Source organism: Chaetodon auriga, chromosome 4, assembly GCF_051107435.1.
Source record: "Chaetodon auriga isolate fChaAug3 chromosome 4, fChaAug3.hap1, whole genome shotgun sequence".
In the NCBI taxonomy this organism is placed as follows: Eukaryota; Metazoa; Chordata; class Actinopteri; order Chaetodontiformes; family Chaetodontidae; genus Chaetodon; species Chaetodon auriga.
In genome coordinates, this window is record NC_135077.1 from 12,060,203 (window position 1) to 12,075,348 (window position 15,146).

Here is a 15,146-nt window from a genome sequence, read left to right on the forward strand (position 1 = left end):
GAAAGACCTGATGTACTCAGTTTAATGTTTCCTTGGACAGGAACACAGAGACTTGTTTCAGCTTCACCGTCACTCTGTCAAAGCTTCACTTTCATTTCAGGAAAGTGAAACTCTGCTCTTTATAGTATCGCTCCGCCTCTTACTGCCGCTCTGTTTGAGGAATGTGTTTCCTAATTCAGATTAAGATGTAATCATAGATTCATACATTTGGCACAAGATAAGTTTCATCTTCAGGGACTTTTTACAGTTTTTATGTTTTGTTTTGTTTTTTTGTTTTTTTTTTTGTTCTGCTGTGAGTTTTTTCTGCAGCTTGAAGTTACCTGCTGAAAATATTGAATATTTTCATGTAATTCGCTCATTTGCTTCTTTCCTATAGTTGCTGCTGAATCAGACGAGGAAGCAGAAAGCACCTGCGACTCCCCATCAGTCAGTTCAAGACCTGAAGAAGCCTCTTGGATGAGAGGTGCAACATTTTCAAGGGCCTAAAACCAAGTCTGGTTGCCCTTGATTCAAACCTCCTTGGATAACCAGAGCCTGGATGACTGATGACTTCACAGATATCTCAAAAAACGAGGTATGTTTTCCAAACGACTTAGGATCTCAAAATGCGATTGTACTCAAAGTAATGAGAAACTTGACCAGAACAATGATTACTTATCTCAAAATGAATGACTGAGAAAGTGTCTGCTTATTTAGAAAGTCATTATTTACAGACAGTTCATGATGTTTGAGAAATGTTGTCATTATTTTGAGAAACTTTCATTATTTCAAGTTAAAGAAGATTATTTCAAAATAAAACCCTTTTCTAAGAAAATTAACCACAGACGTAGAACATTTTGGTCCTTTTGTTTAGAAAATTACTTAAGAAATGAATTGATCACTAAAAATGTTCCTGATAAATTCCTTGTCCATCAATACAGCATCTGGATACAACGTTCAAAATAATTTTGCCAGGCACTCCTCCAGACAGGAAACGATTTTATTTTTCAAAGTAAAAGTATAACAGTCGCTTTGTTTGCTGTGGTAAAAACAATTTCTAACCCAGCTGTTTAAAGTGATATCATAAGTACAGATTTAGGATTAGCAGTAAACATTCTCTAATGACATCTTTCAAAAACTTAGACCTTATTTCTGTGAGAAATGATTAATGTGTATGTTGCATTATACTGCTGTACATGTTTAAGGCTGAGCTCAATTGAACTACTTTATATACTGTTCGCTGGTTTAATCCACAGCAATGCATCATATTCTATAAGATCATCATATGTTTGTAGTGCAGCTGTCCTGTGAGAACCAAGTATCACTAAAAGGTTTCATGAGCTCAGAAAAACAGCCTGTTTTCAGCTTTGTGATGATGCATTTTCCAGTTAATCCAAGAGGCTTTTTAAATGGTTTATTTAGCTGAAGGAGGAAGAGAATTTTATCAACACGTACATTGTATAAAATGGAAATGCCCAAGTAAAGTACAAGTATCTCAACTTTGTACATAAGTACAGTAAATTCCACCACTGGCTGTTCCATCAGTATTTCTTGGTACCTCGAGCCTCACTGAAGCACCTCACTTAATAAAAGAATAAAATAATCACAATTTGAAGATGAAACATTTAAACTGTACATTTCATTGAATATGCATATTTGTTTCTTCATATCACAGTGAATCTCTTCATTTACACATCATCCATCTACGCAGTTTGATTGACAACAGAGATGATCAGAGGTGCAGAGTTTTTACCACCATCATTAGAACAGGGACTGAAGTATGGGAAGAGTTTCTCTGTGAAGGAGCAGCCAGTAAAGGAGTAGATAAGAGCTGCAGCATCTACGTCATAAAAGGAGACCAGACCCTCCTCATAATCCACAAACACCCCCACCTTCTGAGGCTGAGACCTCAGAGAGAGACTGACTGATGGGTTATCAAGAGCTCTGTACTCATTTCCATTTCTCAACCATGTTGTCCAGTAACCATTCTTAGGACCCAGTGCAATTTTTCCCTTCCTGCTGACCGACTCTCTGGCGACTCCAAAGTCCCATTCAGTCTTTCCTTTAACCTGAACCTCAAAGTAAAATCTGCCTGAAGAGAAACTCTGCTTTCCTAAAACACAAGGATTGAGACAAAATCTCTCTGGATTGTCTGGAAGAGCCTTCCTAACATCACCATGATTCACTTGTTTCCCATCATCAGACAGGATGAGTTTGGGATGTGCTGTATCAGGATCAAGAGTCACATCCACTGCATACTGCTGGACCCTCTTCAGCTCTGCTTCAATCAGCTTCTTCATCTCTTTACTGAGTGTCTCCTCCAGCTGAGCCACAGCTCTCACCACAGTCCCCTCATATGATGCTGGAGGGACACTGAGCTCTGTCCAGTCTTTGGTGGTTGGGACGTCCTTCAGAGACGAGAAGCTTTGGAGAAAGTGGAGGTGGTCTTCAGAGCGTGAGAGCTGCTCCACCTCAGTGCTTCTCTTCATCAGCTCAGAGATTTCTTGTTCCAGCTCTTTGATGAAAACTTCAGTCTGTTGTTCTGTTGTTTTCTGCTTCTCTTCAATGGTTTTGATGAGCTCATCCAGGCCTCTCTCAACAGACTTCATCAGAGAAGTGAAGACCTGAACACCTTCTGCTATCTCTCTGTTTGCATTTTCCTTGCTGAGCCTCACTGACTGTTTGATCTCCTCAATCTTCAGTCGTCTCTTCTGGATCACCTGCTGAATTACGTCCTCTGTCTTCCTCAGCTCGGCCTTCTTTCCATCATATTCTTCTCTCAGAGGAACAACATCATGTGTCTTGTGGTCTAAAACAGTGCAGAGCATGCAGACACATGTGTGGTCGGTCTTACAGAACAGCTCCAGAGGTTTATCGTGCTTCATGCACATCCTGCCTTCCAGGTTCTCCACAGGGTCGATCAGCTGATGTCTCTTCAGACGTGAAGCTGTCAGATGAGGCTCCAGGTGAGTCTCACAGTAGGAGACCAGGCAGACCAGGCAGGACTTCAGGGCCTTCAGTTTGGTTCCAGTGCAGACGTCACAGAGAACTTCTCCTGGTTTGGACACTTGTTGCTCTGAACTGCTGCTGCTGCTGACTTCCTGCTGAGCCGACTGTCTGAACTGAGCAACCATCTCAGAGATGAAAGTATTGACCCTCAAATCAGGCCTTGTGGTAAAAGCCTCCTTACACATGGGACACTGGCAGCTCTCATTAATTTTCCAGTGTTCAGTGATGCAATTTTTGCAGAAGTTGTGTCCACAAGGTGTGGTGACTGGGTCAGTGAACACATCCAGACAGATGGAGCACAGAAACTGATTTTCAGACATCTGATTGTTGGCAGCAGACATGTCTACACACTGACGACAAAAGTCAAAGTATTAGAAAATGTTTTGTTACATATTTATCATTTGAAATAAAAAGATGTCCGTTTGACAAGTAGCATTATGACATGAAAGGAGCGTAACTTCCTCTTTTATTAGAGCTGCAGGTTTTGTGCCCGTGCTGGTTGTTGAGTCACAGTTAATATTATTATTTCCACTCACCAGTATTTGAGTCCGTTGTTGAGAAAGACCTGATGCACTCAGTTTAATGTTTCCTTGGACACAAACACAGAGACTTGTTTCAGCTTCACCGTCACTCTGTCAAAGCTTTACTTTCATTTCAGGAAAGTGAAGCTCTGCTCTTCATAGTATCGCTCCGCCTCTTACTGCAGCTCTGTTTGGGGAGGATGTGTTTCCTACTTCAGATTAAGATGTAATCATAGATTCATACATTTGGCACAAGATAAGTTTCATCTTCAGGGAGAGTTGTTACAGTTTTCATGTTTTTTTTTTTTTGTTCTGCTGTGAGTTTTTTCTGCAGCTTGAAGTTACCTGCTGAAAATATTGAACATTTTCATGTAATTCTTTCATTTGCTTCTTTCCTATAGTTGCTGCTGAATCATTAAAGATGTTGCTGGTTCATTTCTTGCCCGTTAGTACAGCTTCCCGATACAACGTTCAAAATAATTTCACTAGCCATTCTTCTGAACAGGAAAAGATTTCAAATTTCAAAGTAAAAGTACAACAGTCTGTTGTTTGTTTGTTTTTTGTTTTTGTTTTTCTTTTGCTGTGGTAAAAACAATTTCTAACCCGGCTGTTTGAAGTGATATCAAAAGTACTGATTTAGGATTAGCAGTAAACTTTCTGTAACGACATCTTACACAAACTTAGACCTTATTTCTGTAACTGTGCTACAACCATGATGATTTCTTGTTATGGGTCTCATCTTTGAGGGATACATCAGATTAAAAACATCAGAGGACAACTGAAGCATCACCAATCCAAGCCTCTTTCCATTTTATCAATTTCTTTAGAGGGAAATGTGCAAAAAGAATTTGTGTGCCTACAGTCAGAGGGGTGTTTAGGTAATTACATCACATTCAATGGAACTACTTCATATTATAAATCCCTTTTGTCCCCTTGAATTTAGCCTTGAAGTAGACTCAAAGAGAAACTTAAATCATTTTAAACCTGTGTGAATGATCTTGAATATGACCCCAAAACCATACTGACATGGTCGCCATTTTCCCCTGACGTCACACTCAGGGAGGGACAGTGAAATGCTCTTCTCAAAATGATAATGTCCCACTGCTGTGTTCCAGCTTGTAAATGGCATAAACGTAAGCAATCTGACAAATCATAATCATTATAATCATCATGTTATTTTACCTTGAAATATGGCCCGATGTCTCTCCAGACTCTCACTATGATGGCAGTTTCATTTACTGGTCTGTCTGGAAGCTGTGACGTGATACTGATTTGTCAGATTGACTACATTTATATGACTTACAGCCTGGAAGAAAGTAAGATGTAAAATGTTCCCTGTCAGTGTTTTTCTATCATATCTGATGTTTGTGGATCAATATTACTGCTGCAACTTTCCTTTTTGATAAATCTTATAGTTAGGACTGGCTCAGGCTTGCCCTGGACCAGCCCCTAGTTATGCTGCTATAGGATTAGACTGTCGGGGGACCTCCAAAGATGCACCGAGCTCCTCTATTCTTCTCTCCCTCTTCATCTGCACGCTTTCATGTCCTACCACAGCGTGTCACTAACTTAGCTTCTTCCCCGGAGTCTCTGTGCTTTGTCATCTCACAGGTTCCCATGGATAGTGGCTGAATCTGGATTGTGGATTACAGCTACGTCTCCTGCCATGGCCCTGCCTGACATCCACTGCAACTGCTACTACTCTTATTACATCCACTGTCACTGTTACTGTGAATGCATTTCTGTCTGTCTCTCTCCGTCTGTCTCTCTCCGTCTGTCTCTCTCTCTCTCTCTCACCCAACAGGTCGAAGCAGATGGCAGCCCACCCAGAGCCTGGTTCTGTCTGAGGATTCTGCTTGTTAAAAGGAAGTTTTTCCTCGCCACTGTCGCCAAGTGCTTGCTCATGAGGGAACTGTTGGGTCTCTGTATATTAAGAGTTTGGTCTGTACCAGCTCTATATGGAAAGTGTCCTGAGACAACCTCTGTTGTGATTTGCCACTGTACAAATAAAACTGAATTGAATTGCTGCATTAATGTGTATGTTGCATTTTACTGCTGTAGATGTTTAAGATTGAGCTCATTTGAACTACTTTATATACTGTTGGCTGGTTTAATCCACAGCAATGCATCATATTCTATAAGATCATCATATGTTTGTAGTGCAGCTGTCCTGTGAGAACCATGTATCTCTAAAAAGTTTCATGAGCTCAGAAAAACAGCCTGTTTTCAGTTTTCTGATGATGCATTTTCCAGTTAATCCAAGAGGCTTTTTAAATGGTTTATTTAGCTGAAGGAGGAGGAGAATTTTCTCAACACATACATTGTATAAAATGGAAATGCCCAAGTAAAGTACAAGTATCTCAACTTTGTACATAAGTACAGTAAATTCCACCACTGGCTGTTCCATCAGTATTTCTTGGTACCTTGAGCCTCACTTAAGCAAACAGTTTGCAGAAGGCAGTCAGATGTATTTGGTGCCTCTGCAAACCACAAGATCTCCTTTCAATTTGTTTAAATAAAGTTCTGAGTTGAAAAGAATTTCTTCTCCCTGATGTGTTTGTCATGATGGATCCACAGCTGTGACAGAATTAATTGGGTTAATAAATCAGCTGTGTGGGAAAACTTATTAATAACAAGAAACGTGAAATAAAAGAATAATATAATCACAGTTTGAAGAAGAAGCATTTAAACTACACATCATTCATCTACGCAGTTTGATTGACAGCAGAGATGATCAGAGGTGCAGAGTTTTTACCACCATCATTTGTATAGGGACTGAAGTATGGGAAGAGTTTCTCTATGAAGGAGCAGCCAGTAAAGGAGTAGATAAGAGCTGCAGCATCTACGTCATAAAAGGAGACCAGACCCTCCTCATAATCCACAAACACCCCCACCTTCTGAGGCTGGGACCTCAGAGAGAGACTGACTGATGGGTTTTCAAGAGCTCTGTACTCATTTCCATTTCTCAGCCATATAGTCCAGAAACCGTTCTCAGGAGTCAGGTTGATTTTTCCCTTCCTGCTGATCGACTCTGTGGCGACTCCAAAGTCCCATTCAGTCTTTCCTTTAACCTGAACCTCAAAGTAAAATCTGCCTGAAGAGAAACTCTGCTTTCCTAAAACACAAACACATAAAGAAAATCTCTCTGGATTGTCTGGAAGAGTCTTCCTAACATCACCATGATTCACTTGTTTCCCATCATCAGACAGGATGAGTTCAGGATGTGCTGTATCAGGATCAAGAGTCACATCTACTGCATACTGCTGGACCCTCTTCAGCTCTGCTTCAATCAGCTTCTTCATCTCTTTACTGAGTGTCTTCTCCAGCTGAGCCACAGCTCTCACCACAGTCCCCTCATATGATGCTGGAGGGACGCTGAGCTCTGTCCAGTCTTTGGTGGTTGGGACGTCCAGAGACGAGAAGCTTTGGAGAAAGTGGAGGTGGTCTTCAGAGCGTGAGAGCTGCTCCACCTCAGTGCTTCTCTTCATCAGCTCAGAGATTTCTTGTTCCAGCTCTTTGATGAAAACTTCAGTCTCTTTTTCTGTTGTTTTCTGCTTCTCTTCAATGGTTTTGATGAGCTCATCCAGGCCTCTCTCAACAGACTTCATCAGAGAAGTGAAGACCTGAACACCTTCTGCTATCTCTCTGTCTGCATCTTCCTTGCTGAGCCTCACTGACTGTTTGAGCTCCTCAATCTTCAGTCGTCTCTTCTGGATCACCTGCTGAATTTCAGCCTCTGTCTTCCTCAGCTCGGCCTTCTTTCCATCATATTCTTCTCTCAGAGGAACAACATCATGTGTCTTGTGGTCTAAAACAGTGCAGAGCATGCAGACACATGTGTGGTCGGTCTTACAGAACAGCTCCAGAGGTTTATCGTGCTTCATGCACATCCTGCCTTCCAGGTTCTCCACAGGGTCGATCAGCTGATGTCTCTTCAGACGTGAAGCTGTCAGATGAGGCTCCAGGTGGGTCTCACAGTAGGAGACCAGACAGACCAGGCAGGACTTCAGGGCCTTCAGTTTGGTTCCAGTGCAGACGTCACAGGGAACTTCTCCTGGTTTGAACACTTGTTGCTCTGAACTGCTGCTGCTGACTTCCTGCTGAGTCGACTGTCTGAACTGAGCAACCATCTCAGAGATGAAAGTATTGACCCTCAAATCAGGCCTTGTGGTAAAAGCCTCCTTACACGTGGGACACTGGCAGCTCTCATTAATTTTCCAGTGTTCAGTGATGCAATTTTTGCAGAAGTTGTGTCCACAAGGTGTGGTGACTGGGTCAGTGAACACATCCAGACAGATGGAGCACAGAAACTGATTTTCAGACATCTGATTGTTGGCAGCAGACATGTCTACACACTGACGACAAAAGTCAAAGTATTAGAAAATGTTTTGTTACATATTTATCATTTGAAATAAAAAGATGTCCGTTTGACAAGTAGCATTATGACATGAAAGGAGCGTAACTTCCTGTTTGATTAGAGCTGCAGGTTTTGTGCCCATGCTGGTTGTTGAGTCACAGTTAATATTCTTATTTCCACTCACCAGTATTTGAGTCCGTTGTTGAGAAAGACCTGATGTACTCAGTTTAATGTTTCCTTGGACACAAACACAGAGACTTGTTTCAGCTTCACCGTCACTCTGTCAAAGCTTTACTTTCATTTCAGGAAAGTGAAGCTCTGCTCTTTATAGTATCGCTCCGCCTCTTACTGCAGCTCTGTTTGGGGAGGATGTGTTTCCTACTTCAGATTAAGATGTAATCATAGATTCATACATTTGGCACAAGATAAGTTTCATCTTCAGGGAGAGTTGTTACAGTTTTCATGTTTTGTTTTTTTTTGTTCTGCTGTGAGTTTTTTCTGCAGCTTGAAGTTACCTGCTGAAAATATTGAACATTTTCATGTAATTCTTTCATTTGCTTCTTTCCTATAGTTGCTGCTGAATCATTAAAGATGTTGCTGGTTCATTTCTTGTCCGTTAGTACAGCTTCCCGATACAACGTTCAAAATAATTTCACTAGCCACTCTTCCGAACAGGAAAAGATTTCAAATTTCAAAGTAAAAGTACAACAGTCTGTTTTTTTTTTTATTGCTGTGTTAAAAACAATTTCTAATCCGGCTGTTTGAAGTGATAGCAAAAGTACTGATTTAGGATTAGCAGTAAACTTTCTGTAATGACATAGACCTGTAACTGTGCTACAACCATGATGGTTTCTATTTACAGGTCTCATCTTTGAGGGATACATCAGATTAAAAACATCAGACGACAACTAAGGCATCACCAATCCAAGTCTCTTTCCATTTTAGCAATTTCTTTAGAGGGAAATGTGCAAAAAGATTTTGTGTGCCTACATTCAGAGGGTTGTTTAGGTAATTACATCACGTTCAATGGAACTACTTCATATTATAAATCCCTTTTGTCCCCTTGAATTTAGCCTTGAAGTAGACTCAAAGAGAAACTTAAATCATCTTAAACCTGTGTGAATGACCTTGAATATGACCCCAAAACCATACTGACATGGTCGCCATTTTCCCCTGACGTCACACTCAGGGAGGGATGGTGAAATGCTCTTCTCAAAATGATAATGTCCCACTGCTGTGTTCCAGCTTGTAAATGGCATAAACGTAAGCAATCTGACAAATCATAATCATTATAATCATCATGTTATTTTACCTTGAAATATGGCCCGATGTCTGTCCAGACTCTCACTATGATTGCAGTTTCATTTACTGGTCTGTCTGGAAGCTGTGACGTGATACTGATTTGTCAGATTGACTACATTTATATGACTTACAGCCTGGAAGAAAGTAAGATGTAAAATGTTCCCTGTCAGTGTTTTTCTATCATATCTGATGTTTGTGGATCAATATTACTGCTGCAACTTTCCTTTTTGATAAATCTTATAGTTAGGGCTGGCTCAGGCTTGCCCTGGACTAGCCCCTAGTTATGCTGCTGTAGGATTAGACTGTCGGGGGACCTCCAAAGATGCACCGAGCTCCTCTATTCTTCTCTCCCTCTTCATCTGCACGCTTTCATGTCCTACCACAGCGTGTCACTAACTTAGCTTCTTCCCCGGAGTCTCTGTGCTTTGTCGTCTCGCAGGTTCCCATGGATAGTGGCTGAATCTGGATTGTGGATTACAGCTATGTCTCCTGCCATGGCCCTGCCTGACATCCACTGCAACTGCTACTACTCTTATTACATCCACTGTCACTGTTACTGTGAATGCATTTCTGTCTGACTCTCTCCGTCTGTCTCTCTCCGTCTGTCTCTCTCTCTCTCTCTCACCCAACAGGTCGAAGCAGATGGCAGCCCACCCAGAGCCTGGTTCTGTCTGAGGATTCTGCTTGTTAAAAGGAAGTTTTTCCTCGCCACTGTCGCCAAGTGCTTGCTCATGAGGGAACTGTTGGGTCTCTGTATATTAAGAGTTTGGTCTGTACCAGCTCTATATGGAAAGTGTCCTGAGACAACCTATGTTGTGATTTGCCACTGTACAAATGAAACTGAATTGAATTGCTGCATTAATGTGTATGTTGCATTTTACTGCTGTAGATGTTTAAGATTGAGCTCATTTGAACTACTTTATATACTGTTGGCTGGTTTAATCCACAGCAATGCATCATATTCTATAAGATCATCATATGTTTGTAGTGCAGCTGTCCCGTGAGAACCATGTATCTCTAAAAAGTTTCATGAGCTCAGAAAAACAGCCTGTTTTCAGCTTTGTGACGATGCATTTTCCAGTTATTCCAAGAGGCTTTTTAAATGGTTTATTTAGCTGAAGGAGGAGGAGAATTTTCTCAACACATACATTGTATAAAATGGAAATGCCCAAGTAAAGTACAAGTATCTCAACTTTGTACATAAGTACAGTAAATTCCACCACTGGCTGTTCCATCAGTATTTCTTGGTACCTTGAGCCTCACTTAAGCAAACAGTTTGCAGAAGGCAGTCAGACGTATTTGGTGCCTCTGCAAACCTCAAGATCTCCTTTCAATTTGTTTAAATAAAGTTCTGAGTTGAAAAGAATTTCTTCTCCCTGATGTGTTTGTCATGATGGATCCACAGCTGTGACAGAGTTAATTGGGTTAATAAATCAGCTGTGTGGGAAAACTTATTAATAACAAGAAACGTGAAATAAAAGAATAATATAATCACAGTTTGAAGAAGAAGCATTTAAACTACGCATCATTCATCTACGCAGTTTGATTGACAGCAGAGATGATCAGAGGTGCAGAGTTTTTACCACCATCATTAGGACAGGGACTGAAGTATGGGAAGAGTTTCTCTGTGAAGGAGCAGCCAGTAAAGGAGTAGATAAGAGCTGCAGCATCTACGTCATAAAAGGAGACCAGACCCTCCTCATAATCCACAAACACACCCACCTTCTGAGGCTGAGACCTCAGAGAGAGACTGACTGATGGGTTTTCAAGAGCTCTGTACTCATTTCCATTTCTCAGCCATATAGTCCAGAAACCGTTCTCAGGAGTCAGGTTGATTTTTCCCTTCCTGCTGATCGACTCTCTGGCGACTCCAAAGTCCCATTCAGTCTTTCCTTTAACCTGAACCTCAAAGTAAAATCTGCCTGAAGAGACACTCTGCTTTCCTAAAACACAAACACATAAAGAAAATCTCTCTGGATTGTCTGGAAGAGTCTTCCTAACATCACCATGATTCACTTGTTTCCCATCATCAGACAGGATGAGTTCAGGATGTGCTGTATCAGGATCAAGAGTCACATCCACTGCATACTGCTGGAACCTCTTCAGCTCTGCTTCAATCAGCTTCTTCATCTCTTTACTGAGTGTCTTCTCCAGCTGAGCCACAGCTCTCACCACAGTCCCCTCATATGATGCTGGAGGGACGCTGACCTCTGTCCAGTCTTTGGTGGTTGGGACGTCCTTCAGAGACGAGAAGCTTTGGAGAAAGTGGAGGTGGTCTTCAGAGCGTGAGAGCTGCTCCACCTCAGTGCTTCTCTTCATCAGCTCAGAGATTTCTTGTTCCAGCTCTTTGATGAAAACTTCAGTCTCTTTTTCTGTTGTTTTCTGCTTCTCTTCAATGGTTTCGATGAGCTCATCCAGAGCTCTCTCAACAGACTTCATCAGAGAAGTGAAGACCTGAACACCTTCTGCTATCTCTCTGTCTGCATCTTCCTTGCTGAGCCTCACTGACTGTTTGATCTCCTCAATCTTCAGTCGTCTCTTCTGGATCACCTGCTGAATTACGTCCTCTGTCTTCCTCAGCTCAGCCTTCTTTCCATCATATTCTTCTCTCAGAGGAACAACATCATGTGTCTTGTGGTCTAAAACAGTGCAGAGCATGCAGACACATGTGTGGTCGGTCTTACAGAACAGCTCCAGAGGTTTATCGTGCTTCATGCACATCCTGCCTTCCAGGTTCCCCACAGGGTCGATCAGCTGATGTCTCTTCAGACGTGAAGCTGTCAGATGAGGCTCCAGGTGGGTCTCACAGTAGGAGACCAGACAGACCAGGCAGGACTTCAGGGCCTTCAGTTTGGTTCCAGTGCAGACGTCACAGGGAACTTCTCCTGGTTTGAACACTTGTTGCTCTGAACTGCTGCTGCTGACTTCCTGCTGAGTCGACTGTCTGAACTGAGCAACCATCTCAGAGATGAAAGTATTGACCCTCAAATCAGGCCTTGTGGTAAAAGCCTCCTTACACGTGGGACACTGGCAGCTCTCATTAATTTTCCAGTGTTCAGTGATGCAATTTTTGCAGAAGTTGTGTCCACAAGGTGTGGTGACTGGGTCAGTGAACACATCCAGACAGATGGAGCACAGAAACTGATTTTCAGACATCTGATTGTTGGCAGCAGACATGTCTACACACTGATGACAAAAGTCAAAGTATTAGAAAATGTTTTGTTACATATTTATCATTTGAAATAAAAAGATGTCCGTTTGACAAGTAGCATTATGACATGAAAGGAGCGTAACTTCCTCTTTTATTAGAGCTGCAGGTTTTGTGCCCATGCTGGTTGTTGAGTCACAGTTAATATTATTATTTCCACTCACCAGTATTTGAGTCCGTTGTTGAGAAAGACCTGATGCACTCAGTTTAATGTTTCCTTGGACACAAACACAGAGACTTGTTTCAGCTTCACCGTCACTCTGTCAAAGCTTTACTTTCATTTCAGGAAAGTGAAGCTCTGCTCTTTATAGTATCGCTCCGCCTCTTACTGCAGCTCTGTTTGGGGAGGATGTGTTTCCTAATTCAGATTAAGATGTAATCATAGATTCATACATTGGCACAAGATAAGTTTCATCTTCAGGGAGAGTTGTTACAGTTTTCATGTTTGTTTTTTTTTTGTTCTGCTGTGAGTTTTTTCTGCAGCTTGAAGTTACCTGCTGAAAATATTGAACATTTTCATGTAATTCTTTCATTTGCTTCTTTCCTATAGTTGCTGCTGAATCATTAAAGATGTTGCTGGTTCATTTCTTGTCCGTTAGTACAGCTTCCCGATACAACGTTCAAAATAATTTCACTAGCCACTCTTCCGAACAGGAAAAGATTTAAAATTTCAAAGTAAAAGTACAACAGTCTGTTTTTTTTTTATTGCTGTGTTAAAAACAATTTCTAATCCGGCTGTTTGAAGTGATAGCAAAAGTACTGATTTAGGATTAGCAGTAAACTTTCTGTAATGACATAGACCTGTAACTGTGCTACAACCATGATGGTTTCTATTTACAGGTCTCATCTTTGAGGGATACATCAGATTAAAAACATCAGACGACAACTAAGGCATCACCAATCCAAGTCTCTTTCCATTTTAGCAATTTCTTTAGAGGGAAATGTGCAAAAAGATTTTGTGTGCCTACATTCAGAGGGTTGTTTAGGTAATTACATCACGTTCAATGGAACTACTTCATATTATAAATCCCTTTTGTCCCCTTGAATTTAGCCTTGAAGTAGACTCAAAGAGAAACTTAAATCATCTTAAACCTGTGTGAATGATCTTGAATATGACCCCAAAACCATACTGACATGGTCGCCATTTTCCCCTGACGTCACACTCAGGGAGGGACGGTGAAATGCTCTTCTCAAAATGATAATGTCCCACTGCTGTGTTCCAGCTTGTAAATGGCATAAACGTAAGCAATCTGACAAATCATAATCATTATAATCATCATGTTATTTTACCTTGAAATATGGCCCGATGTCTCTCCAGACTCTCACTATGATTGCAGTTTCATTTACTGGTCTGTCTGGAAGCTGTGACGTGATACTGATTTGTCAGATTGACTACATTTATATGACTTACAGCCTGGAAGAAAGTAAGATGTAAAATGTTCCCTGTCAGTGTTTTTCTATCATATCTGATGTTTGTGGATCAATATTACTGCTGCAACTTTCCTTTTTGATAAATCTTATAGTTAGGGCTGGCTCAGGCTTGCCCTGGACCAGCACCTAGTTATGCTGCTATAGGATTAGACTGTCGGGGGACCTCCAAAGATGCACCGAGCTCCTCTATTCTTCTCTCCCTCTTCATCTGCACGCTTTCATGTCCTAAAACAGCGTGTCACTAACTTAGCTTCTTCCCCGGAGTCTCTGTGCTTTGTCGTCTCGCAGGTTCCCATGGATAGTCGCTGAATCTGGATTGTGGATTACAGCTACGTCTCCTGCCATGGCCCTGCCTGACATCCACTGCAACTGCTACTACTGTTATTACATCCACTGTCACTGTTAATGTGAATGCATTTCTGTCTGTCTCTCTCCATCTGTCTCTCGCTCTCTCTCTCTCTCACCCAACCGGTCGAGGCAGATGGCGGCCCACCCAGAGCCTGGTTCTGTCTGAGGTTTCTGCTTGTTAAAAGGAAGTTTTTCCTCGCCACTGTCGCCAAGTGCTTGCTCATGAGGGAACTGTTGGGTCTCTGTATATTAAGAGTTTGGTCTGTACCAGCTCTATATGGAAAGTGTCCTGAGACAACCTATGTTGTGATTTGGCGCTGTACAAATAAAACTGAATTGAATTGCTGCATTAATGTGTATGTTGCATCTTACTGCTGTAGATGTTTAAGATTGAGCTCATTTGAACTACTTTATATACTGTTGGCTGGTTTAATCCACAGCGATGCATCATATTCTATAAGATCATCATATGTTTGTAGTGCAGCTGTCCTGTGAGAACCACGTATCTCTAAAAAGTTTCATGAGCTGAGAAAAACAGCCTGTTTTCAGCTTTGTGACGATGCATTTTCCAGTTATTCCAAGAGGCTTTTTAAATGGTTTATTTAGCTGAAGGAGGAGGAGAATTTTCTCAACACATACATTGTATAAAATGGAAATGCCCAAGTAAAGTACAAGTATCTCAACTTTGTACATAAGTACAGTAAATTCCACCACTGGCTGTTCCATCAATATTTCTTGGTACCTTGAGCCTCACTTAAGCAAACAGTTTGTAGAAGGCAGTCAGACGTATTTGGTGCTTCTGCAAACCTCAAGATCTCCTTTCAATTTGTTTAAATAAAGTTCTGAGTTGAAAAGAATTTCTTCTCCCTGATGTGTTTGTCATGATGGATCCACAGCTGTGACAGAATTAATTGGGTTAATAAATCAGCTGTGTGGGAAAACTTATTAATAACAAGAAACGTGAAACAAAAGAATAATATAATCACAGTTT

The 15,146-nt window shown here is 41.3% G+C and overlaps 3 protein-coding genes across 3 annotated transcripts; all 3 read right to left on the minus strand.

Moving 5' to 3' along the window:
- Positions 1-1,682: 1,682 nt before the first annotated feature.
- LOC143319396 (E3 ubiquitin-protein ligase TRIM21-like) lies at positions 1,683-3,664 on the minus strand. The gene is made up of 2 exons (XM_076728351.1): positions 3,525-3,664; positions 1,683-3,338 (listed from the first exon to the last, which is right to left on the minus strand). Exon 2 carries the CDS (start codon positions 3,327-3,329, stop codon positions 1,683-1,685), a length of 1,647 nt encoding a protein of 548 aa, XP_076584466.1. The 5' UTR covers positions 3,330-3,338; positions 3,525-3,664.
- Positions 3,665-6,214: 2,550 nt separating this feature from the next.
- LOC143319435 (E3 ubiquitin-protein ligase TRIM21-like) lies at positions 6,215-8,072 on the minus strand. The gene is made up of 2 exons (XM_076728427.1): positions 8,051-8,072; positions 6,215-7,864 (listed from the first exon to the last, which is right to left on the minus strand). The coding sequence occupies exon 2, from the start codon at positions 7,853-7,855 to the stop codon at positions 6,215-6,217; it is 1,641 nt and encodes a 546-aa protein (XP_076584542.1). The 5' UTR covers positions 7,856-7,864; positions 8,051-8,072.
- A 2,629-nt stretch (positions 8,073-10,701) lies between these two features.
- Positions 10,702-12,639, minus strand: LOC143319437 (E3 ubiquitin-protein ligase TRIM21-like). Its single transcript, XM_076728429.1, has 2 exons — positions 12,541-12,639; positions 10,702-12,354 (listed from the first exon to the last, which is right to left on the minus strand). Exon 2 carries the CDS (start codon positions 12,343-12,345, stop codon positions 10,702-10,704), a length of 1,644 nt encoding a protein of 547 aa, XP_076584544.1. The 5' UTR covers positions 12,346-12,354; positions 12,541-12,639.
- Between the last annotated feature and the right edge of the window lie 2,507 nt (positions 12,640-15,146).